The 27,037-nt window shown below is 38.1% G+C and overlaps 1 protein-coding gene across 1 annotated transcript in view; it reads right to left on the bottom strand.

Annotated features, from left to right (window-relative positions):
- The window catches only part of ITGA4 (integrin subunit alpha 4), a 95,522-nt gene that overhangs the window by 22,738 nt on the left and 45,747 nt on the right, over nt 1-27,037 (bottom strand). The window contains exons 13-17 of the mRNA XM_040227740.1: nt 26,418-26,463; nt 25,881-26,035; nt 19,976-20,130; nt 8,428-8,577; nt 6,415-6,491 (exon numbers count right to left, since the gene is read on the bottom strand). Of these exons, the coding sequence (XP_040083674.1) occupies nt 6,415-6,491; nt 8,428-8,577; nt 19,976-20,130; nt 25,881-26,035; nt 26,418-26,463 (583 nt within the window). The remainder of the gene's footprint in view (nt 1-6,414; nt 6,492-8,427; nt 8,578-19,975; nt 20,131-25,880; nt 26,036-26,417; nt 26,464-27,037) is intronic.

Here is a 27,037-nt window from a genome sequence, read left to right as displayed (position 1 = left end):
CTATAAGATGAATGACTGCTTCATAGCTAACATGTTTTTAATCAAGATGCTAGAACAAAATATAATATGAATTAATATGCACCCGTGTCAATGTACATGAGTCATTTATTTGACAAAACCTAACCTGCAGGAAGTGGCCTACAGGCCCAAGTAAATATGTCTCCTCTTTTGTCTTTATTACTGACTTTGGGAAAAAATTAAGGACTGGACAATTTTCCTCTACTGGGAAATATCAGTTACCTGACATTTAAGAAGATTTTACTGAATAAAGACAAACTCATTGAGAGCCCAAGGAGGCTAGCAGAAGAATATGACTGGAAGACTGAACTAGTAATTAGAATGTTTAGTGTATAAAGCATACAATGCCTCTTCCCCAAACTCAGTGACATCAGTGAGGCATATATTCCTAATATCAGCATTGTAAAAATGGACAGTGTTGTTAGACTTACTCTTTTGGGGGTAAAAGAACAGTGCAGTTACACACTGCTCACTGTCTGGCTTCCCTGGAGGCTCAGCAGTAAAGAAATCCCCTGCAATGCAGGAGACTCAGGAGACTTGGGTTTGATCCCTGGGTCAAGAAGATTCCCTGAAGAAGGAAACGTCAAGCTGCTCCAATATTCTTGCCTGGAGAATCCCATGGACAGAGGAGCCTGGCAGGCTACAGTCTTGTATGGTCACAAAGAGTTGGACACGACTGAACAATTGAGTGCACATGTGTGTGTGCGTGTACACACACACACAGTCTATCCAACAGTGATCTCCATTCTTATCTGCTAACAGAACCCTGGGTTATTCAAGCAATAGGGAGTGTCCCCTTGATCCTGCAGAAGCTAAGGTCCTTGTTTGGCTTCAGGGAGTGAATTTTGACTAAGATCATGATGACTCCATCCTCCTTCAACCAGGAGAGATTCAGGGGGAAGCATGTGACAGTCTGGTCCATCAGGGTAACAAGTCTGCTCAGACATTTCCCTTCCTCGAAAGCCAGCCTCAAGAGGACACGGAACTTTGCTTCCGCCCCTTTCTGTTTATTGGGAAGCTTGATGCTGTGACAGCCATCTGATAACCACAAGGGAAAAGCTAAGAGAACTGCAAAGATAAACATGAACCATGAATGTCCAGATTTTGGTAGTTTTGCACTGAACCTATCCACCTTTTCCAGACTGCTGATTCTGCAAAATTATTAAGCGCCTCTATGCATTAAGTTCAGGAGAAGACAATGGCAACCCACTCCAGTACTCTTGTCTGGAAAATCCCATGGACGGAGGAGCCTGGTGGGTTGCAGTCCATGGGGTCACACAGAGTCGGACACGACTGAGCGACTTCGCAGCAGACTTAGCATGCATTAAGTTAGTGTTAGTCTAATATCCTGTTACAGTTAAAAGCATTCCTAACCAAAAGTGGGGACTTCTGGTCAGGAAACACCTCCAGCTCTTACCCTGGAAGCGTGACGGAGGCACAGAAGAGAGGTAGTGTCAGATCAGCCATCTCTATGAAAGACTCGATTTTCAGCTGCTGGTGTGATGGCTGACACCTGCTACTCTGTTTATAAATTCTCCTTGGAATGTTGATAAAGATATTTGGTCATCTTCATTTCTCAGTGTAAGCCCATTTGAATGGGATTTACTGACCTGAGAGTTCAGAGATTCAGGAAGAAGCCTCAACTTCATGAAAACATGAAATGGAGTGCATCAGCACTATTTAGCTTGCTGCTGACAGTTATTGCAGTCGTCAGAAACTCATGTCTTTGATGGAGTAAATACATTCACCTGAAGCAGGTTTGTAGCTCTGAGACACAGACATGCCATCAGGGCCAAAGGAGTTACAGTTGGGAGAAGGCATAGAACATATGATTGCAATTTGCCTACCATGACTGAGAAGGCAGGTGGGACTCATGTGTGAAAGGCAGATTTCTGTCTGATAGAGTACAATTTATTAAAATGCAAAGCAGTTGCTCATAACCCTTCACCTGTGGGCCTAAAAATTAATTAGACAAGTTATCACTTGAAAACTCTTCAAGTAAGTTATCATTTACCTAATGGAAATAGCTTGTAACCTTCATAACTGATGTAAAAGATATGGGGCTTATACTTTACACTGGCTTTCAGGCCACTTCAGGCTTCACAGAACTGAAAACTACTGACCTAGGCACAGTCAGCAGCACTCTTGGGACATAAAGAAACAATAAACTCTGGACATTAACCAGTGCATGCTCAGAAAATGTTTAGAATTCATTGGCAACAGTTCATTTTTTTTGCCAAATAGAAACTTTTGGGGGGATATGGTCTATAAATATCCCAATCATAATGTTATAAAAAATAATAACATCACATTTCCATGTGTACCAGGCTTTGTGCTAGGTAATGTACTGCTCTGCATCACTGCATTTTATTTTTAAAACAACCTTACAGAGTAGGTACTATTTTACCTTCTTATCGATGAGGAAGGAAGTTTGCAGAGGTTGAAAGTCTTCTCTTAAAAGGTTATTCAGCTAGTAAACCATAGATAAACTAGAACCAAGTTAGCCTGACTTCAAATCTAAACTCTAAACCACAACAATTCTTGGATTCTTAGATTTTAGTTTGATAAGAACCTCTGATAGCCTTCTTAATAATGAATATCTCTGGCCTGGTCCCCATGGATACTGATTTGGATGGTCAGGGCCTAGGAGCCTGCATTTCTATCAAGCATCCCAGCTGACTCTCATGAAGGTGACTCTAAGACCACATCTTGAGAAACAGTGTCTTACCATACAATCATAATGGACTTCATATTTTGACTATAATAAGAAACATTATTATTTCAAGTTAAAATACAAAGTAGGGAAAGTAACTTCTTATTATGAGAAATATGTTATGAAGAAAAACTGATAATTAAATTAATGATTTAATATCTTAATTCAGGAAGATATATTTTAATGCTTCAAGAAATTAGCCTTCTTCACAAGTTCCTATAAATTTCAACATTTTTTTTTATGGGCCTGAGGAATTGCAATGAAAGATGATGAGGTAACAGTGGGGGTGTCTGATTTAAAGAGGTTAAAACACCACTTAATTATATCTTAGATAATCTTTCCCACACCAAATTATTCTTCTTATCAAAGGCTCATGACAGACAGCAAAAGTACCAGGAAGACTAAGCATTTTAGGAAGAAAATAAATACATGAATGGGAAGGTTATAAATTATTCATCTAATATTTCAACAAAGGCACCACAATTACATGCTGAATTATGAAGTAGTTAGTGGTTGCTGTTTTAGGACTATCTAAGCAGCCAATCTGGATAATTTAAGTATAGAGTTCAATTATCAAGCAAATAGGTTAGGGCTTCTTGGCCCTCAACTGTGGGTGCCCAAGGCCATCCTGGCATTGCCGAAGTGAAAAGAATTAATTTATTCTCTGCCATATGTCATCCCACCCCAGCAGGGTACTCAGCACTGTTTGTCAACCTTTTTACTCATTCCTGGTTGACTCTCCATCCCGTTTATTACAGTTATTTTGAATCTTTTCCCGTTCCCCAAGGTCCCAAACCCATCCTCAAAGCCCTCACTTTCCATTTATAAACTCAGTTTTATTTCTGGCCATCCATGAGTTCTCTGTATTTGCCCTCCTACCACATTAAAATTTCTTAATGTCAGCATCTGTTCACAGTTTCTTAGCTCAAGATAAAGAAAAATCTTAACTGCCTTCTAAGCCTAAGCCTTCTGCCTGCATCTGATCCCCATGCTATTTCCTTTAGGACCTTGCTGCATTCTCAGCAAACATCCATTTGTCACCTATAGCATTCCAGGCACTGTATTTTGCATTAGGGACACAAAGATGAAAATATAGATACTTGAAGCAGCCTATAGGATAGTGTGGAGATGGACAATAACAGTGGTGAGCACAGGTGCAATGGGAGCAGGCCCACTGGAGGACTCAGGTTTTTGTAGCCAGAGACAAAGGGGGAGGGTGCTTTACCTAGGAAACAGCTGAGATTTATAAGATAAATAAGGGCTAACCACATAGGTAGGTCGAAGTGAAAAGATACAGAGGCTCAGGAGAGGATGGTATGGCCAAGGAACCATAAATATTCTGCAATCAGTGGGAAAAAGTTCAGTGGAATTGCTAAGAAAGAGCACTAAGGACTTCAGATTTTAAGATTATAATGAACTACTAAAGCCCTGCTATCATAAGTGTAAGTGAGAAAACTCACTCTGGAAACATCTTGGTAGAGGAATTCGAATAATGCAAAGTCAGACACCAGCATCCCCAGAAAGTAGTTAAGCCCATTGATTCAGGCAGGATATTAAGTGCCTGGTTCAGAGCAATAGTCATAGAGATAGAGTAGTATGATGGATAAAAAGTATATCTGGTGGTAGTATTATAAGGCTGGGTAATTTATTTGATGTCAGGGATAAGAAAGAGAAAAGGGTGCAGGCTGAACTCCAGGTTGTTGGCTTTGGTAACTAATGATTGTGTCATTGGTGGATAGTGACTAGACACCCAACAGTTCATGTGTGATAGGCATTGCATGAGTGGGTGTGGAGCTCAGAGGCATGGATCTGGCATCAGCAGTAGAGGCAGGCCAAGGGAGGTCATAGTTATGAGTAAGATTATCCAGGGAAAATATGGGAGCGTGAGAAAGAGCCAACAAAGCCAAAATCAGTGATCCTCCAGCACAACTGAAAAGGCAGGGCCAGAGAAGTAGCGACACAAAGAGAACGGGAGTAGGGTGGCATCATGGAAATGAAAGCAAAAGCATTGAAAAAAGAATGTGAACAGTTGCCAAACCCTTCACAGGAGAATTCAAGTAGGATCGGAAAGTGTCCCCTGGATTTAAGTAGACTCTCTGTTCAATTTATTCTTTTCCCTGCCTTTGATCCTCACATTTGCTTATATCATCCCATGATTAAATAAATAACCTTGGATAAATACATAAATATTCCCTTAATCACTGATGCTATCATTATGCTACAACTGCTCAGACATTTCTATGTTAAAATTTGCTGGTGACTTTCTATTTTTCCCCCACCAGTCACATTTTAACTGCCAACTTCCATGACCTTTCCTTGTTCATTATGGTTTCCGATCTCTATAAAATTACAGTATTAAGTCTCTCTTTTTACATTTTCCATTGGCTAGCTCACCATGAACTTGATTTTCCTCTTGGTTCTATGAAGTTACTTTTCCAGTCTCCTGGAGTAACTCCTTATTCTTTTTAAGCTTTTTAAATGAAATTTATCCACCCTTGCCAAGATTTGATCCTTAGTTCTTTTCTCTGTAAAATTTCCATTTTGACCCCAGGCATTTTCCCAAGTCACTTATGTATAGAGGACCCCCAAACACAATCCTGAACTACATTTTCCAGTGGAGAGCTACATACAGAAATCTCACCAAACTCAGAATACCCCAGTTTAAACCTGCTTCCTTTACATCCCTACCTCCCCAAAAGAGTCTCCCATTTTCCTGCCGTCAGTGACGCCTCCTTGCCTCTCTCACTTTTCATACACAACTAGCTCTTAACCTGAAGTATAGATCTCCGATCTTCATTTTCACATTTTCCCTTCCACATGCAGAATAATGTCAATAGAGAGGACATAATATGATGCAAAATTACAATGGTTTCTTTTGCAAACATTTATCCAGTTTGCACTATGTACACTATTCTAAGCATGTTCCATGTATTTCCTTTTTTCTGTTTCCCTTCTGTGAATTTAGAAAAGCAAAATGGTTTATTCCCTTTCAAATGTGTCACATAAATTTAGAGATTTTGTGCATCAGTCTGAACTTGTGCATCAGACTTCTCTGGTGGCTCAGATAGTAAAGAATCTGCCTACAGTGCAAGAGACCTGGGTTCAAACTCTGGGTCAGAAAGATCCCCTGGGGAAGGGAATGGCTACCCACTCCAATAATCTTGCTTGGAGAATTTCACGGAGAGGAGCCTGGTGGGCGACAGTCAATGGGGTTGCAGAGTCAGACATGACTGAGCAACAAACACTTTCACTTCTCTGAACTATGTAAACAATTTCTGGATGATAAAATGCTAAGCATTATGTAATAAAGGTTAGCTCATTTTGCCACTAACATTCTATTAACAGGCACTTTAAAATGTCTGAAAAATAAATACAATTATATTAATGATAATCTAAAACACACTTAAATCCTGAAATACCTGAGTTACAATAAAAAGATTAAAATTATGCCTGAAAAACAATGGTGCTCACACATTCTTTCAATAAGTGGTCACCTTTGAACGTATGCTTATATGACTGCTGTATAGATCACGTAGTCTCTTTCAGCATAATGCTCCTCTTTTCTAGGTCTTTAAATGTTGTTAACCCCCAATGATCAGTTCTTAGTCCTTTATTCTTTAGAACCCACACGCACATATAAAGTACCCCATCCTGATGAATAACAGAGAGCAAAGTACACTTACTTCAAAAATCCAATTTTTGCAGAAACCTGTAAATCAGCAGTACAGTTTTCATGGGCACAAAATCTGGCAAAGTTTATCTGGAAATAAAATGACAATATTTTTTATTTTATTTAAAATCAGTAGGCTAATTTCCATGTTTTTTAAAGAATAACTTATCTATCATACATGAGAAAAAATTAATATAGCAAATTGATAACTTTCAAAGAGTTCAATTTGAGAATTAGAAGGTTCAGATAACAATTCCAGGACTAAAGGAACCAAGTTCTTTCAGTAGGTAAATTTAAAATCTAACTGTGTTAAGTAAAAAAAAAAAAAAAAAACTTTCTTTCACAGTAGTTGTATAAAAAGACGTTTAACCAAACTGTGATAGTAATCTCTGTAAGAGTTTAAAACTGGTGTTGCCAAGACTTTTTCATTGAATTCCTCTCGATTTTTTGGTGCTGCCATGGGATCCTGCTTATTATGTGTAAGCATCACAGTTTTCACAGGTGGTAGAACAGTGGCTTTATATTTGTTAAAAATAATAAAATGTAGAAATTTTACTGTGAAGATACAGTGAATGAAAACAAATAATAGTTTATCATGAGATTCTAGAATTTATTTAATTCTGAGCATTTTAATAGGACCCAGAGATACTGTAAGGTATACAAGAAGCCCTTAGGTATAAGCTGGACAAAGAAATATAGACATAAAAGATATAAAAAGAAGGAAAGCAGAAAGGGGCAGGTGAAAGGGGGAGAGAGACAGAAAAGAGAGAAGTCTAGAGAGTCAGAGGAGGGGCCAGGCCCATGAAATGGAGAGTGGAGCACTGTCAAATGGCATGTCAGAACAGAGACTGCCTGGACCAGGAGAGCAGAGGGAGGTGTAAAGTGAAAATCGTTCTCTAGATGACTTAAAAATAACTCTTTTCTACTACTCTTATTTGTAAAGCAGGTTGTTCAAAGAATCAAAATGTAGCTCATTTTGATATAACTACAAGTTGCTAAGAGTTGAGCTTATATACTTAAAATATTGAGATGTTCATTATTAAAGGCATTTAAAGGTAGTTGATATTGAAAGCTGAAGTTCAACAAGAGTGACAAAAACTGACTTCCATAAATATTTTCATACAAGGGTATAGAGAAAATTTGCTCTTAAGTTATCATCTTTATTTGATTTAGCACAGAAAGCAGACAGTGCTGTTTCTAAGCTCAAATATCTTAAAGTGACTTAGGGGCAATTTTGCCTGGACAGGATATGACCTAGGCCTTTAAATGTCCTTTTCATCTTTGGCATTGTGTGTGCTCTAAGTGAATATTTTAATGAGCACTTCTACCACAGCCCCAAACATCCTTTGACTCTGTCTTTTTGTTGTTGGATAGTAAAAGTCTGAACTGGATTCCTGGGAATAAACTGTCAGTGAAACTGATATATTTTGGCATACATTTTAAAAAGCAGTTCACTGGTTAGAGTGCAGGATCAATCTCAAAATGCATTTAGATCCTGAGATGTGGTTGAAAAGCATATAGTTAAGTTAAAAAGAGAAACTGTTGTGTAATTAAATACACGTTTATGAATGAGTAAAATCTGACTAATAAGACGTGAGTGAATCTGTGGGCAAGGTGAGCGAGAGGGAGACAAAATGAAAAAGGAGACAGAAAATGAGAAAGGTAAGGGGAGCACACATGACGACCTGAATAACTTGTAAATGCTGCTCACTTCCATTAGAAGTCCTTGCTAGAAATATACTTTCTTCACTGACAAGGTATGGAGGAGAGAAATTAACATTTTATGTATATATGGGAAATCACTGCTATGATTAAATGCATAGTTAAAAGTATTCAGTTCAATATCCTAAAGGGAAAATATAAAAGAATGGAAAACAAGACACACCATAAATCTTTTTTATAAAAAAATTTCATTAAAATTTTAAAAAGAATTCATATAGTTCACTTCCGCATAACTATATAATATTAAAAAAATTTCTTTAGTTGTATGTCACATAATGTTTCAAAGAAAGAAAAATATTCCTACTGTTTTCTCAATGATGTCTTTTTCTTTCTTCTGCTGAAGAATTGGCTGGAGTGGAGGGAATTCCTCTATACTTCGTTTACTGATGACATGATGTCCCAGATGGTAAGTGGCTTCAATCTGAATTGGGGTGAGGATGTCCCGTACATCTTTCTAAAGAAATTGAAAACCATATGAATTAATAATAAAAATAAGCCTGTAAATTAAAAAAAATATATAAGCCCCTCCTTTCCTACACGAGGCCAAACACATATGGAAGTGAAAAAAAAATCCTTTCTTTTTAAGCTATATTGTTAAAAAATTGAACTGTACATTTTCACTCATATCAAAGGCATTCATGTTTATTAGGAGAAAGACAAAAGTTATTAAAAAGAAAAACCAGAACTATCTAATAGTTATAGAGGTGTGCATTTCAGCATATTTTCTTCCATGCTATTTTCTATGCGTACAATTTTCTTATTAGTAGTTGTTACAGTATTTCTATATTTATTGTGCTTTCACATTTCACAAAGAAAGAGTTCTTGGATTTATCAATTATACAAGAATTGTAATCCAACCCATTTGGAATCCATTTTCCTCTGTATGACACTCTAAGTTTAATACCTGACTAATTTTTATACAACATTTATCATTCTTAATCTTACTTATATGTGATCAAAAAGTCTGAGTGATTAGAATTTTAAATGGTACTGTCTTCTGCCCCCAAAGAAACAACTTGTGAGTTTATTCCCCTGATTGTCAATTCATATATTTTAATCTTCATTTCTACATGCAGGAATCATTTTTCTCTCTTTTATAAACACTTTCCCATGAACTTAAAATTTATATCATCTTTTCCATTTGATTATTCAATAACCCCTTTGTTAAATGGGAATACACTACATTACTATCAAAATTATCTGCTGACATACACACATACTAAAATAATTTGAAATAAATAAAATAATAAATAAGAAAGTAAGTTCAAAAGCATTTGGCATTCAATTAAGGAAATGCTTCCCTAAATAGTAAAGGTGTTCAAGAATCCCAAGTCTGTGGAAAAAAAAATATATAGAAGTCAGGTAAGATAAAAAAAAAACATGGCATTCCTTAGAAAGCAATTCTCTGAGCCCTGCCTAGATGGATATAAAAATTTCAATATATGCTAAACAAAGCAGACTCATTTATTTTTCTTCCTGTCTTGCTATGACAAACCTAGATAGCATATTAAAAAGCAGGGATGACATTTTGTTGACAAAGGTCTATACAGTCAAAGTGAAAAGTGAAAGTCGCTCAGTCATGTCCGACTCTGTGATGCTATGGACTGTACAGCCCCTGGAATTCTCCAGGCAAGAATACTGGAGTGGGTCGCCTGTCCCTTCTCCAGGGGATCTTCCCAACCCAGGGATCAAACCCAGGTCTCCCACATTGCAGGAGGATTCTTTACCAGCTGAGCCAGAAGGGAAGTCCCTATGTAGTGAAAGCTATGGGTTTTCCAGTAGCCATGTATGACTGTGAGAGTTAGACCATAAAGGAGGCTGAGCGCCGAAGAATTGATGCTTTCAAACTGTGGTGTTGAAGAAGACTCTTGAGAGTCCCTTGGACTGTAAGGAGATCCAACCAGTTCATCCTAAAGGAAATCAACCCTGAGGATTCACTGGAAGGACTGATGCTGAAGCTGAAGCTCCAATACTTTGGCCACCTGATGCAAACAGCCAACTCACTGGAAAAGACCCTGATGCTGGAAAAGACTGAGGGCAGGATAACAAGGGGTCAACAGAGGATAAGATGTTTGGATGGCATCAACGACTCAATGGACATGAATCTAAGCAAATTCCTGGAGACAGTGAAGCACAAGGAAGCCCGGTGTGTTGCAATCCATGGGGTCGCTAATAGTCAGACATGACTTAGTGACTGAACAATAACAGCAAGGAGCACGGACAAATAAGAGTCCACTATAAAGTAATCCATGAGAATTTATAACAGAATTCAGTTGACCATTTAAACTACAAGAAATAAGAAATGTCGATGGCAAATCTATAGGAAAAGTATCTTATGCACAAAAGAATTAAAAATAGATATAATCTCAGGGTTTGCGAAGGAAGCTCACAATCAGACGATGCTGTCCACCCACATAAGAACTGGGCTTCCCAGGTGGTGCTAGCGGTAAAGAGCCTGCCTGCCAATGCAGAAGACAGAAGAGAGGCAGGTTCAATCCCTGGGTCAGGATCCCCTGGAGGAGGGCACAGCAATCCACTCCAGTATTCTTGCCTGGAGAATCCCATGGACAGAGGAGTCTGGTGGGCTACAGTCCACAGGGTTGCAAAGAGTCGGAGACGACTAAAGTGACTCAGCGTGCACATAGGAGCTATGCGGTTTTTCTTTTCTTTTCTTTTGGTATTATAATTGGTACTATACTCAGAAAAAAATCACACTCATTGTCTTTCACACTAAAGACTGAAATGTAAAGCTTGGCTTGACTCTAGTTTTCATATGCCCATTTCAATCTGTCTGTTCAGTTCAGTCGCTCAGTCGTGTCCGACTCTTTGTGACCCCATGAACCACCGCACCCCAGGCCTCCCTGTCCATCACCAACTCCCGGAGTTTACCCAAACTCATGTCCATTGAGTCGGTGATACCATCCAACCATCTTATCCTCTGTTGTCCCCTTCTCCTCCCACCTTCAATCTTTCCCAACTATAGTTCTTGTTTAAAAAATAGATTCAGCAAAGTCCCTCTTGACCATTAAAAGAACTCAAGTGTTTTCACTAGGACTAGACATATTAACTTTAACTATAATTGAGTTATATTTATGAGGTTTATATTTACATTTAGTTCCTTAGTAGATCCATGACATTGTAACTGACATCCTAGTGAATAATGTCAGTGGATTTCTATTTATTTACAGACAATTCAGAGTTGCAGTATAGCTTAACATTTCTGTCTAAAGGCAGATTTCCAAAGCTCAAAAATTAATAACCCCTAATGAATAGAAAAAATACCTATCATAAAGATTATAGCTATGCTGCTTACATCTGTATTAATTTTTGATAAAAGTTAATAAATATGACACATCATATAAAAGACTACACCTATTCTATGTCTTTATGTAATTTAAAAAGGGTGTAATTGTTTCTTCTCATCATTAACAACATATATATATATATGGATAAAATCAAGTGGTCTGAAGATGGAGTACTAGGGTTCAAACCTCAGGTCCCTCACTTGTTATCTATGTAACCTTAGACAGATTACATAACCCAGGACCAATTACCTCATCTGAAAATGGTTGGTAATAATGGTGATTCTGACACCTACACTTTATTGCTGTGAGGATTCAGTGGCAAAATATATATTAAACACTTAGCTCAATGCTTGGTATGTATTAAGATCTCAAAAGATGTTAAATATGATTATTATGTGCATATATTACTTCAAAATGTAGCCATAGAAGCCAACCAAGGAATTACAGAACTTTAGTTTCTTATAATAAATTCTGGTGACTATTTGGAAGGAGTGAGAAAAAATAAAATCAGTCTATTGCCAACTAATGAACACTAAATAGAAAATGAGCTACATTTTCTACTAATACAAGTATTGCTTAGTCGATAAGTCATATCTGACCTTTTTGCGACCCCATGGGCTGTAGCCCACCAGGCTCCTCTATCCTTAGGATTTCCCAGGCAAGAATACTGGAATGGCTTGCCATTTCCTTCTACCAGGTATCTTCCCGACCCATGGATCAAACCATGTCTCCTGCATTGGCAGGTGGATTCTTTACTGCTGAGCCACTAGGGAGGCAATTAGACTTGTACTAATGAAGTGGTACCTGGAGGAGGTGCAGCATGACTCAAAGCATTCAAGGCCCTCATGGCTTTCCCATTCTCACACACGGAGATGTTTTTATTAGATTACTCGGTAAGTGATCATCTCAACCTGAAACCTTGACCATATAGGAATGTTGCAAATCAAGGTCCAAATCCCAAGTTATTGACTTGTGAAAATGGAACAGCTTGAAGCCCTGAGTATTACAATAGCAAACTTGATTAAATTATTCCCTAGGTGTAAGAGCTAGACAGCCACTGATTGTCCCTCCACATGTCCACTGTTTTAATTCTTCTCAACAAGCTTGCTTTGACCACATCCCATGTTACCTAATTCATACTAATTTTCCACAAGGTCTTCTCTACATCTGGTGTATATTACTTTCATTATCCTAATTAGCTATTAATTATGCTTTGCTCACAATATATAAAATGTACGTGCGCTCTTACAAGAACTGTATTTGACAGATATTCACACTTACTTAACTTTAACAGCTCTACCTAAGGACAGAAGCTATAATATCAAGAATGTCTTAAAGTGACTAATTAATATATAGGAGGGAAAAAGTAGATTTGCTTAAAATTTTTAATTTGGGTAGGCATGTGCAATCTATATTAAAATAATGACGATTCCATGCCACATTTTTATGGACAATTACATCAAAATAGGACACTCACAACCATGCAAATGAGCACATGCCAGAAATTACACAAAGTCTGCCTTATTGTCTGGTTTCACAGAAATCTGTAGCACGGCCAACTTGAGAATGGAGCTGTAGGTTCATGTCCTCCTACTGTGTCTATGCAGTGAAGGAATTTATTTAAAGGGTGGAGCCAGAAACATTTATAAAATATTACCGAATGAAAAATGATGTTGAGGTATAAATAAACATGTGAAGATATCTATTCATGGGTCTACTCTGTAGAAGGCAGGATCTAGGGACACAAAACTGAAAGCCAGTGTCTATGGCACAGTTTATAACTCATAAATCTACACATGTAGTGGGGGGATGAACATTCTGATACACGCAGACACAGGTGCAGAACAGGGAGAGCCATGAATCTACGCTTGAAAGGGCATGGGAAAAGCTTACATAGAAGACCTTTAAGTAAGGAATGTGATCAGATCTGTGTTTTTGAAATGCTGCTCTGGTGCCAATGTGAGGAATGAGTTGGTATGGGAGAAGGGAACACTAGGGCACAGATTGGAATCAGAGCCAGGAAGGCCATGTGTGATTATAACCATTTCATCTGCTAAGTATGTTTCAGAGGGTGAACTGTCAAATACCTGGGACTAAAACTTCCAGAGAAAAGATAACATCCCCAAGACGGGTACTCTAACCATTATACCTGGACTATTCTCAGATTTTTTTCCTCACAGAATTATTTAAAAAGCACTGAGAACATGTCATCAATAAATTTCTTAAATATTATTCAATTAAGGGCCTTGTTTAATGAGCTGTGCTAACTCTTAAGAATACAAACATGGAAAAGATAATATCTTCAAAGACCTTGAATCTAACAAAGAATTAATATATGTTGGAATAATCAACCTACTTCTAGGATACCATAATATCAGTCTAGTTATATAGTTTGCTTGCACTTAGATTTTCAGCAGAAAGTCTATGGTGTGTTGAGGTTAAAATATAACTGCTTTGGAGCAAATGGTACTTCATTAAACTATGTATAACTTTGTATAGCTTAAAAATATAAGCAAATAAAGTACAAATAAATATATTTACTAAGCAAATGAACATTCATTTTTTTGAAGTTATTACTCAAAATGATGGGTTTTAGAAGTCACCCAAAGACTCATGTAACAAAATAAAATTCCTTTCTTTCAGAAACCTAGGATTCAGAGAAAGCAAAGAAAGATTAAACTATAGTCTACTAAATACACTGCTGCTGCTGCTGCTAAGTCACTTCAGTCGTGTCCGACTCTGTGTGACCCCATAGATGGCAGCCCACCAGGCTTCCCCATCCCTGGGATTCTCCAGGCAAGAACACTGGAGTGGGTTGCCATTTCCTTCTCCAATGCATGAAAGTGAAAAGTGAAAGTGAAGTCGCTTAGTCGTGTCCGACCCTTAGCAACCCAATGGACTGGAGCCTACCAGGCTCCTCTGTCCATGGGATTTTCCAGGCAAGAGTACTGGAGTGGGGTGCCATTGCCTTCTCCAAACTAAATACACAGGCAGGTTGATTTCATGCTTGTTATAGAACATGTTAAGGCCACTAAGCTCATTGGATCATTTGTTCTCTTTCCAAACATCAGTGAGTGTTTTGATGCAGAGATTCCATCAAGATCAATTAAGAAACATCATCTCTAAAAACCTTAAGGTAAGTCTCACTAGCATGGCTGCTCCAACATTTCTAAAAAATTGTTGGCAATTATTGATTAGATTTTGTTAAATCAAAATAGCCTCCAAATTATCCCCTGTCCTAAGCTCTTTTCCTAAGAAGTCACTAAGACCAAATCAAGTTGTATTTATGAAGGCAACAAAGACAAAGATTAATTTTCATATGCTTACATGAACGAGGGAACATTTTCAAAAAGGGAAAAGTGATATCTAATACAATTCTGATAGATAAAACACTGTAAGTCATAAAAATTAACCATTCTTTTCTATCATAGCAACCTTTTATTAACTCCCAACTCTAAATTTTTGTTTCTTCTTTTATAACATCTAATAATTTTAAGGCTCTAATAGCAAAAATTAAAGCTTGGCATAATTATAGACAACTAAAAAAGGGAGTTCTATAAGGAAAAAATAATAATTTCTACCTTCCTATTTTCTGAAGAACACATTTTGACCATTCACATAAAACAATCTTATGTAATACCTGTTTTACTTATGAGTAGATTAAGTAGACTTGAGAAATCTGACGTGCTTACCAACCAGATAAAAGACCATATAGTCTCAGAAAAATAACATACCAACAAATTTATATTCCAGTGATGTGATAATTATTGTTAAAAATGTCTACCACATTCCAAGAAGATCTAATACATGAAACTAAAATGTTTGATTAAAAGAGAAGGATGTAATAAAAGTCAAGATTTTTGAGAAGATTTGGAATTTTAAAAATAGCCAAATTTTCTACCATCAAAGACTGTAACGAGTTTTTAAAATATAAGTAGCATTAAAAACTTTCATTTATGTGAGATCACCAATGGATTGTGTGAAAGAATAAAAACAAAATTCAATCATTTCCTCACCTTCAGATCCCAGTGGCTCTTACATGTTGTAAAACTGGTGAGATCTTTCTGGCTCATTGTCTTTAATACTCAAGTCCAGCAATTTGCTGATCCCACTGGGACCTCCAATTCAGCTTTCTCCCCCTGTTCCTCACCCACCATCTGAATGTCCCATCTCCTCTCCTTACCTTGCTTAATCTTCATGGCCAACAATATAATCACTCACTTGCTTACTCCTCAACTCTTTCTTTTCTCCTTTGTGTCACTCTATTGGCAGACCACAACCACGGTTGACTCTCATCTACTCCCACCTATCAGGCTGAATGTGACTGCAAAAAACCACAGCCCTACTGACTCATCTCACTTTCTGATGCAAGAGAGAGCCTAATGCCATCTCAGGACCAAACCATTCCCTCTCACGCTCTCACACTCTGAGAAGACTATTTCACATCTTCTGCCCAAACTCTAAACACCACCTCTTCCATTCTAACTGAAGCTAGTGACTTTGCTTTTTACTTCATTGAGAAGATTAAAGCAATCAGAAGAGAACTTCCAGTCCTCCCACACACACGTGCCCAACATCTACACATAAACAAATGAACTATGCGTGTGCCTACCTAGAATCAATCCTTCATTTGTACAATTAAATCCCACTGCTTTTGCCTTGAGAACTTTGCTCCAACTATTCTTTCATCTATTTCCTAAATGTGTCACTCTATTAGAACATACCCATCAGCATAAAAACATGCTATTCCTCTTATCTTAAAAGAAAAAAAAAAGTCACTCTACTTCTGTCGGCTACTGACTCCCAGCCCCTTTTCTTCAGTCCCCTTTGGAGCAAGAATCTGTGAAAGAATAAACTACTCTTTGTCTCCAGTTCTTCTCCTCCTTTCCTTTCCCCCTACTGTTCCTCTGAAATGCTGTTGTTGGGATCACCAATAGCTTCTACATTGCCAAACCCGACGGTGAGTTCTTAGGCTTCATCTTATTTGACTACGCAGAAGCACTGAGAACACCATCAGGCCCTCCTCTTTACCCTGCTTTATTCACTTCACTTCCAGGATGCCAGGAGCTCTTGATTTCTTTCCTTATGGATTGGTCCTTCTCACTGCCATTGTAAGCCTTCTCTTTCAATCTCTTCATGTTGTAGTACCCAGATACAGACCTAGGCTCTTCTCTCTTCTTGTCATGATCTCAGCCACCTCATATGACTTTAAACCTCATTCATATGCCAAAGAGGCATTGTATTTCTGGTTCCATAGCATTCTCCAACTCCAGATGAGTATAATTAAATGCTGAATTGCTCTATACACTGAACAGTAAAACAAATTGCTCCAGCTCAGCAGGTCCACAACTGAACGTCAACATTTTCCACCCGAGAGTTGTTTCCCTTGCCCTATTGATGAACACAGTATTCTTCTAGTGGCTTCAGCTAACAACCTTGGAATCACTTTGGAGCCTTTCTTTCTCCAATGTTAGACATCTAATCTTTCAGCAAATTGTGCAGGATCTGTCTTCCCCTGTTTCTCACCATATCCACTACCGCCATCTTCACTGGAGCCATCAGCTCTCAGCTGACTTACTGAAGTATCCTCTTCTTCCTGTGTCCATCTGTGGCTGCCTAGTCTCAACACAGCAGTTAGGAAGCAGTTAGAGTATTCCTTATTATTACTCAGTTATATCATGTCACCTCTCTTGTTCCAAACTCTACAATAGATCCCATTTTATTTGGAGAAAGAAAATCACAGATCTTATGTGATCTGACCTTTTTTTTCTACTACTCTCCCCCTTGCTCTCTTTTCCAAAGCCATCCTTGCCTCCCCATGATTCTCTAAAACAACCAGGCATGTTCTTATCTTGAGGTTGTTTTTTTTTTTTTTTTTTTAACCTAATTCTTTCTGTACTGTTCTCCTCCTGGACGGGGGATTCTCAACGCATAGTTTCCAAGCTGGCAGCATCACCATCACCTGCACCCTTTATAGAAATGGAAACTCTCAGGCTTCACTGAAGATTAACTGAATCAAGAACTCTAGGTGGGGCCCCGCAATCTGTGGTTTTAACCAGCTTCCCAGGTGATGCTATTGGATGCCAAAGTCGAGGACCATTGCCCCAGGTATCTACATTGCCCCTGGTAACTTCCTTGCTTCCTTCAAGTCTTTGCTCAAATGTCACCTTCTGAATGAAACTCACTCTGAGCACCTTATTTAAAACTGCACCCTTACTCCTTCCCCAGCACACTGTTATTCCCTGTGCTGTGTCTGTCCTCCTTTCCTTTTTCCATTACCCATATGGTGGCTCAGATGGTAAAGAATCTGCCAGCAATGCAGGAGACCCAGATTCATTCCTGGGTCAGGAAGATCCCCTGGAGAAACGAACGGTTACTCCAGTGTTCTTGCCTAGAGAATTCCATGGACAGAGGAGCCTGGCGGGCTAGAGTCCACGGGGTGGCAAAGAGTTGGAAAAGACTGCGAAACTAACACTCTTATCTTCCTCGAAAATACTATAAAATTTACAAAAAATTTACATTTTGTTACACTGTTGTTTATCTCACCACACTACACTATAAGCTCTATAAAGGTAGTAACCTTTTTTATGTTTCAGTCATTGACCTATGTAAAAGTCTCAAACAGAACCTGACACCAGGTAGGTACTCAATATCTATTAAATTAATTGGAAGGAGAAGTAGAGCTTAATTGATTTAGCCAACAGAACCTATACAAAGGAAGCATGCCCAACTTGCAGACGGGTTGTCCTCTGACAGGTGGGGGCTGTGGGCCTGAGAACATAATTAAAAAGTATCACCTTATTGAATTGTAATGGGTGCTGAGGTAGAGTGCATTTGTATAATACACCCGTGACACTGGACACATTTTATAGAACAGAGGAGCAGTTCAGTTAATGTTTCTGAATGCCTTGGATACCATGCTGGTGGGGATGGGAAATGCACACATTATATCTTCATCTCTTCCCAAATTAACAGCTAGAAGTCCTTGACAAAACTCAAGGTTAGGACAGCTGCTTCTGTAGTTTTTACACCTACCCTTTGGATTTGTTGCAAGGGAGGGTGTTGGAGTAGCCTTCTGACTTTCTATATAATAGGTTTAAAATGTCCCAAACAAAACCAAGGTAAGTTAGAAAGGAAAAACAACATTGAAAGAAACAATCGGTTTTTAATAAACAGTCCCACTATGTACCAATCCCAGAGCTAAATGCTATTTTTGACTGTCATTATGGCCCAAAGTCAGGGCTGTAACCTGCTGTTGTTGCTACCATGGTAACACAAGTATAGAGGCAACTAACACAGAGACTTCTATTCAATTGTCATTTTGGGTACAAGCTTATTCTGAGGAGTGTGCACAGTTTTGATGGACCCTTGGTCATAGGAACAATACCAAGAAACAGGACCAATAAATCAGATCAATTTACTGTCATTTATACAAGTTCAACACAATATATTTATCAATGTCTAATGCTGGTCCTTTTATTATCTTTAAAATGGCCTCAATGTTAGTCTCTAAAATTGGTTAACTGGAATAAAATTAACTGTGTAGAATTAAAAAAAAACCTCTCTAATCCCCACCATATCAGTGATGGTTACTCTAATATCATTCTGTACTTTTGACTCTCAACCATTTAATAGCTTTACCCTAGTACAATAATAAAAATTGTTAAGGGAAATGAGGAAATAGCATAAGGATTATTGCTCTTAACATTTAATAGTCCTGTTGCTTGTTTGCATTTGCTTAGAATAAGTATCTAAGGGAAAATTAAGGTCTAAGCTGAGGCTACTATTTGAAATCCCAGAAAGGGCTCCCGGGAATAGTTTGGCTTTTTTGTGACAATAGATTTTCTGATGAAGTACACCACTCCCTAATGAAAAAGGCCTGGCACTGTTTCATACGGTAAAATGTGACCAGTGCAGGGAACGTGATGATCAGTTTGGGAATGAGTGTTTTAATAAAAGAAACATGAAATCGGCTATGCTTTGGCAGAATACACACCAAACGATCACGAGAGCCATCATCCTGGCCCACAGATGATCCCCACCAGGCGACAACTGTGTGAGCTCCCACTGACATCACCAACAGTGCTGGCGCAGAGACAAAGGCACAATCCAGAAGCAGCCACATTTGAGTCTGCTTCTTAAAGTCACATGAAAAGCAAACCAACTTCCAAAGCCTCCCCCCAGCCCCCAATATCTACCAGGCATAGATTTGGGGCTCAGCAGAGCTACTTGATATTTACATTTTTAGGCAAGCATGTAAACAGAGATGGGGCAGTAACAACTGAGGATAGGAAAAGGCAAATCTTTAAAAACAGAGATGCACGAAATGTGATAAATATGAAACAAAGCAGCAGCAGTAAGTAAGAGTTTGAATTGTCCAGGTCACAGGAGGGTCTAACATCTAGACTACAGAGGAGTAGATTAGACAGTTCAGGAGGCATTAACACTTTTCACTATGTTTTATAAAACACACCAATGCAATAAGAATTGAATGTATTGATAATACTGAAGGTTACATGTCTGTTAATGAAAACAAGTTTACGTTACCCGCATAAATGCTCGATGTGTTTTGCAGCTAGTTGCTTTGCTCCGTACTTTCACGCTTCTTGTAATCACATCATAAGTTCCATTGGAAGAAAAGTAAAATCTCGATGGAGACTCCGCCTTTCGGTTCACATCCAGGCTCATGTTATAAAGCAAAACTGCAGAAATGTAGAGAGAATCGCAATGAATATAATTATATACAGGTATTTATTTTCTTTATCTTTGAAGTGATAATAGTTGCAGTTATATAGAATACTGGGAACATATTAAATTGTCTTTATTAAATAACTTTCTAAAAACTAACCTGAAATATGAAAGAGGAAACAATTTTAAATGTATATTTCGAAATTATTTTTACAAATTAAAAAAAAAGATTTATAAACTTTGAAAATTAATATCTTTGGTTATTTGCTTAATCCTCCCATATATAAACTGGAGAAGGAAATGGCAACCCACTCCAGTATTCTTGCCTGAAAAATGCTATGGACAGAGGACGCTGGAGGGTTATAGCCCATGGGGCTGTCCAAGGGTTGGACACAACTTGGCAATTAAACCAATACCACCACCCATATATCAACATTTCAAAACTACAATACCAAAGTTGTTACTAATAATAAAAGTTCTGAGTAAAGTTTCAGCCTTCTTTGAGTCCTTTTGTCATTACAACATCTGACTGAGGAAGAACACGCAGAGTAGAGTACTGCAGGCAAATGTCACCAGGAATAATTTTATCCTTGTGTGGTTACAGAACTAATTTCATATATGATTTGCTGCTGCTGCTGCTTAGTTGCTCAATTGTGTCTGACTCTTTGTGATCCCATGAACTGTAGCTGCCAGGCTCCTCTGTCCATGGAATTTCCCAAGCAGGGATACTGCAGTGGGTTGCCATTTCCTTCTCCAGTGGATCTTATGACCCCCAGGAGTCCAACCTGGTCTCCTGCTTGGCAGGTGGATTCTTTACTACTGAGCTACCAGAGAAGCCCTTCAGGTATGATTTAGGTTCATTTATTTTCATTTGTTTCCAATTTGAGGGGTTGCTATCTTTCTTTTTTTTTTTAATGTAGAGTGAACACATGATGTAAGAGTCAAACCTATGTAACAGTTGACTCTGACATCTCCTTGCCAGCCCTAGACCCTGAGTATTTTTCTTCCTTATCTTTATTGGTTTCTGGCTTGATTTTCCAGTGTTGATTTGTGCAAAAACAAATGTAGTCAGACATTCTCTTGATACATATTCTGGCAGTTTGATAAGAATTTATTTCAAATCTGACATCGTAAATGATCATCTGCTAAAGAAGATCGCCAATAAACAAAAAGAAAAATTTATAACAGCCATAAAATTCCAAGACCAATCTTATTAGGAAAGAAAGATCTATTTCTTAGTTTTAAAGGGTTCTTTGTCAGAGTGGTAGCTGTCAGAGGTGAGGGGTGCAGGATGGGAAATACAGGTGAATAAGATCAAAAGATACAAAGTTCCACATAAGTCATGGGGATGTAATGTATGGCATGGTGAAAGTAAAAGTCACTCAGTCATGTCCCGACTCTCTGCGACCCCATGGACTCTACTGTTCATGGAATTCTCTAGGCCAGAATACTGGAGTGGGTAGCCTTTCCCTTCTCCAGGGGATCTTCCCAACCCAGGGATCAAACCCGGGTCTCCCGCATTGCAGGTGGATTCCTTACCAGCTGAGCCACAGGGGAGCCCAAGAATTCCTAAGTGGGTAGCCTTTCCCTCCAGGGGATCTTCCCAAGCCAGGGAATGAACCCAGCTCTCCCACATTACAGGTGGATTCCTTACCAGTTGAGCCACAAGGGAAGCCCAAGAATACGGAAGTGGGTAGCCTATCCCTTCTCCAGTGGATCTTCCTGACCCAGGAAGTGAACCAGAGTCTCCTGCATTGCAGGTGGATTCTTTACCAACTGAGCTATCAGGGAGCTGCAGTTAATTATACTGTATTGCACATTTGAAAGATGCTAAGAGAGTAGACCTTAAAATTTCTCATCACAAGAAAAATATTTAAAATTATGTATGATGAGGGATGATTGTTTTGGTGACTCTTTCACAATATACACAAATATTGAATCATCATGTTGTACACCTGAAACTAATATAATGTATGCCATTATACCTCAATGTAAAAAATTGTAAAATAAAAAAGTTTCCTTGCAAAACAAGCTACATGTAATAGTCTTCTGAGATGTCATTCATTAAACAGGAGCAATAATTCATAAGTGATATTTGAAATAATTTATATAATTCCTCAAGTGTTCATTTATACTTTAGGAGTAACATTGTTCTGGAAGGATTTTATCTACTTACTTCAAGGAAACATAAATATAAAATCTACATCACTCCTACAAACTTCAAATGAATCTCTCATCATCCTTTTTATTTAGAAAATAAAGTTCATCTTCAGAACTACAATAACCGAGATTCAGTGCCTCAGAGACAGAGTTGCAATTGAAATTGCCATCTACAAATTCATCACCCTGAGCTCAGACAAGAAGTACATGAAAGAAGGGAAATAAAAATCCACTTGCAGTAAGGGCAAAATGTCCTGGTTTTACTAAATGTGTTTTCCATGTGAATTATTTCTCCCAAGGAGTCATTTTACAACAACTATAAAGTGTGCTTCTGCAACAATGCTATGATTATTTATGATTTTCATATATTTGTTTTCAACCATTTAAAAAAGTATTTGGTCACAATGGAATTGGTAGTACAACAAACACTGATTTTCCATAAAGGAAAATATATTTAACGTGTATCTCTCAGCTAATCCATCAGCTTGCCTGCGTCACTGTGTCATTAGGGTCGTGTTCTCAAATGGCTACTTCTTCAACCAATAATTGGATGGAGGTTCTTTTCACTGTCCTATCACTGAATCTTTAATGAGGACTTTTGCAGAGCGTTATTAAACATGAATCTGATCTATATTTGTAAGAAAGGAATCTAAGAAAGAATGAATATATGTATAACTGAATCACTTTGCTGTACCCCTGAAACTAAAAACATTGCAAACCAACTATACTTGAATAAAATTAAAGTTAAAAAAATGAATCTGATCTAAAGTAGAAAATATCAAGCTCATTCTATACTTATTACAGGCTAACGCAGACTGAGGTCTCTGTCACATATCTAAAGCTTGGTTCGGGATTTGCTTCCCTTCATGATGTTCAGAGGACAACGTGCAGGGTCAAGGGTATGAACAACTCTTGACAGCTCTTGTGGGGTACAGGAAATTTATGAATTTTTAACATCAAAATGGTAAACTCTTATATGTTTCTCTCCTACCATGGGCCACTTTCATTAGTAGCTGTCCTAACATTAGCTTAAATATAATATAATTAGGAACATTAACTTGCTAGGAAAAAAATAATGCTTATGAAGTGACATACATAAGATTTGAGATTAACCACAATGTTGGATGAACCATATCAAAGCTAGTTTTTCAGGACTTCCCTGGTGGTACAGTGGATAAGAATCCGCCTGCCAGAATACTCTTTGACATAAATCACAGCAAAATCCTCTATGACCCACCTCCTAGTGTAATGAAAATAAAAACAAAAATAAACAAATGGAACCTAATTAAGCTTGAAAGCTTTTGCATAAGAAAGGAAACTATAAGCAAGGTAAAAAGACAACCCTCAGAATGGGAGAAAATAATAGAAATGAAACAATTGACAAAGGATTAATTTCTAAAATATACAAACAGCTCATGTAGCTCAATACCAGAAAAATAAACAATGCAGTCAAAAAAATGGAAGAAGACTAACCAGACATTTCTTCAAAGAAGACATACCAATGGCTAATAAACACATGAAAAGATGCTCAGCATTGCCCATTATTAGAGAAAGGCAAATCAAAATTACAGTGAGGTATCATCTCACACAGAATGATACCATCACAGTCAGAATGATCATCATCAAAAAGTCCACAGGCAATAAATGCTGGAGAAGGTGTGGAGAAAAGGGAACCCTCTTGTACTGTTGGGAGTGCAAACTGATACAGCCACTATGGAGAACAGTGTGGAGATTCCTTAAGAAACTAGGAATAAAACTACCATGTGACTCAGCAATCCCACTACTGGGACTATACCCTGAGGAAGTCTTAACTGAAAAAGACACATGTACCCCAATGTTTATTGCAGCACTATTTACAATAGCCAGGACATGGAACCAACCTAGATGTTCATCAAAAGATGAATGGATAAAGAAGTTGTGGTACATAGACAAAAGGAATATTACTCAGCAATAAAAAGGAATGCATTTAAGTCAGTTCTAATGAGGTGGATGAACCTAAAGCCTATTATACAGAGAGAAGTAAATCAGAAAGAGAAAGGTAAATATCATATAATAACACATATATATGGAATCTAGAGAGATGGTTCTGATGATCCTATTTACAGGGCAGCAAAAGCAGATGCAGATATAAAGGACAGACTTTTGGACACAACAGGGGAAGGAGAGGGTGGGATGATTTGAGAGAAGAGCACTGAAACATATACATTTCCATATGTAAAATAGCTAGCCAGTGGGAATTTGCTGTATGATGCAGGGAGCCCAAAGCTGGTGCTCTGTGACAACCTAGAGGGGTGGGAAGAGGGGAGAGGTGGGAGGGAGGCACAGAGGGAGGGGACATATGTAAACCTATGGCTGGTTCACGCTGACGTATGGCGGAAATCATCACAATATTGTAAAGTAATCATCCTCCAATTAAAAAAAAAAAAAAAGAGTCTGCTTGACAATGCAGGGGACATAGGTCAATCCTTGGTCTAGGAAGATTCCGGAGAAGGCAATGGCACCCCACTCCAGTACTCTTGCCTGGAAAATCCCATGGACGGAGGAGCCTGGTAGGCTGCAGTCCATGAGGCTGTGAAGAGTTGGACACAACTGAGCGACTTCACTTTCACTTTTCACTTTCATGCATTGGAGAAGGAAATGGCAACCCACTCCAGTGTTCTTGCCTGGAGAACCCCAGGGGCAGGGGAGCCTGGTGGGCTGCCGTCTATGGGGTCGCACAGAGTCGGACATGACTGAAGCGACTTAGCAGCAGCAGGAAGATTCTACATGCAAATAAGCCCTCGAGCCACAACTCCCGAGCCCACGGGCTGCAACTACTGAAGCTTGTCTTCTGTGGGGCCCACAAGCCACAATTACCAAGCCTGTGCACCACGAATGCCGAAGCCCTAGAACCTGTGCTCCACAACAAGAGGAGTCACTGCAATGACGAGCCCAGGCACTGAAACGAAGCGTGGCCCCCACTCTCTGCAAGTAGAGAGAGCCTGCACAAAGCAACAAAGACCTAGCACAGCCAAAAATCAATAAAATTATATATATAAGCCACTTTCTCCAGAGAGGATAATTGAGAGCTGTCTATGTACAGGCACATGGGCATGGCTCTTAGGAACCGATTGTCACAGTAAATCCTGAAGAGATGTGTGTTATTTATCGAAATTAGAACCAGGATCCAGACTTTCAGATAAGCTTCTTCAATTACCCAAACAGGATAGGATAAGAAGAAAAGAAACTTCTTCCTCTCAGGCCTTCCAGCGTAAGCCAGCTCAAGACTTGAGTAAGCCTAGTAAAACGGGAGGAGTTATGGTGATGCTTTTTTTATTTTAAAGAGATCTTATAGATTAAGCTCAGTTAGTTCACCTTGAATAATACAGCAAGTAATATTTTTGTTCTACTTCTTGCCACAATATTTAAACAACTAAAGCCTTAACTTATCCAACTCATTGGCTGGAACAAAGCAAGAATCTGAAAGGTGATGAAGAAAGGCTGCTCTCTCCTGCCCTAAAAACCACTCTATGGTGAAATATGGAAAAGCCTCGAAAGATGATCATGAGATTTATGAGGGAAGTGCACATTCTGTCAGGCATTAATTCTGTAAGGGCACCCTTACCAATATAACCCGGAACCTCTTTGCCCTTATATGAGAAACAGAGTGTCAGATCCATGCACACAGAGGGCAATCCATTTTCAATACAGTCAAAATTTGTTCTATTTACTGACTCGGGATGGTTTAAAGAAGCTTCGACAATCACTACAGGTCTTGTCCTAAGAAGGAAATAAAATTAGCAATATTAATTGCACAATTATTTTTCATTAAGGTGACAAATACATTTGCATTGTCAGTTTCCACTGAACAAGTAATTTCATGAAACTGCTTAATAGCATATATATATATATATTCACACTCAATTATACTTTCATGTATGAATCAAAATAAATTTTCATTAAAATCTCTAAAAATATTGACTTAGATGATTTAAGTATATATCCAGGTAAGATGGGAAAAGTATCCTAAAGTTCAATAATTAAATTTCAGAGTACCAAAAAGAGTGTTATGAGGTCAGCATCGTGCTGATTTTAAAAACTGCCTCCCATCATTTACAATTAAGCCCAATTGTTGTTAAGCGGTGAAATCTATCAACCTTACCTTAGCAACACAGCAGAATCAGACCGAAAAGCACCAACTGCCACATCTGGAGGAAGAAAAAAATAACACAGATTAATGATTATCATTAGTCAAAGAGAATTACTTTCAGCCATAAATACTTGTGACTATATCAAAATACTATTTACAGAAAATTAATTAGAAAAGATACGCTTATGTCTTAAGATCATTTCACATGTGTCTGAATCTGCTCATTTACAATGACATTCATCCCTTTATCATATAATATAAACATAAACATTATGATATAAACATATGATATAAAGACAGCCTTACTAAAAGAAAATTCAATTTTTGGACTACGAACACTTGCTGAGATATCTCCTTTCAAATTATATATAAAAAAATTCTCTTCTTTTCATCATATGTTTGATTTATTCTCCTGAATGCTTTTAACTTTTTCGAAAACAAGGAATAAAATATTAAGTAACTAACAGTGTAAAAGCTTAGTAATTATTTGATTATTTCTGACCTGTGTGTGAATTCAAAAGAGTACTAAAAATGAAGGAAAAAACTCACTAGTAAATCAACATTTTTTTCTGCCAGTTGTATGTACTTCACCGTAAAGCAGCACCCATGATAGTGCTTATTTCAATATATAA

Source organism: Oryx dammah, unplaced genomic scaffold (genome assembly GCF_014754425.2).
Source record: "Oryx dammah isolate SB20612 unplaced genomic scaffold, SCBI_Odam_1.1 HiC_scaffold_27, whole genome shotgun sequence".
Lineage (NCBI taxonomy): Eukaryota > Metazoa > Chordata > Mammalia > Artiodactyla > Bovidae > Oryx > Oryx dammah.
This window is presented reverse-complemented; position numbering and strand designations above follow the sequence as displayed.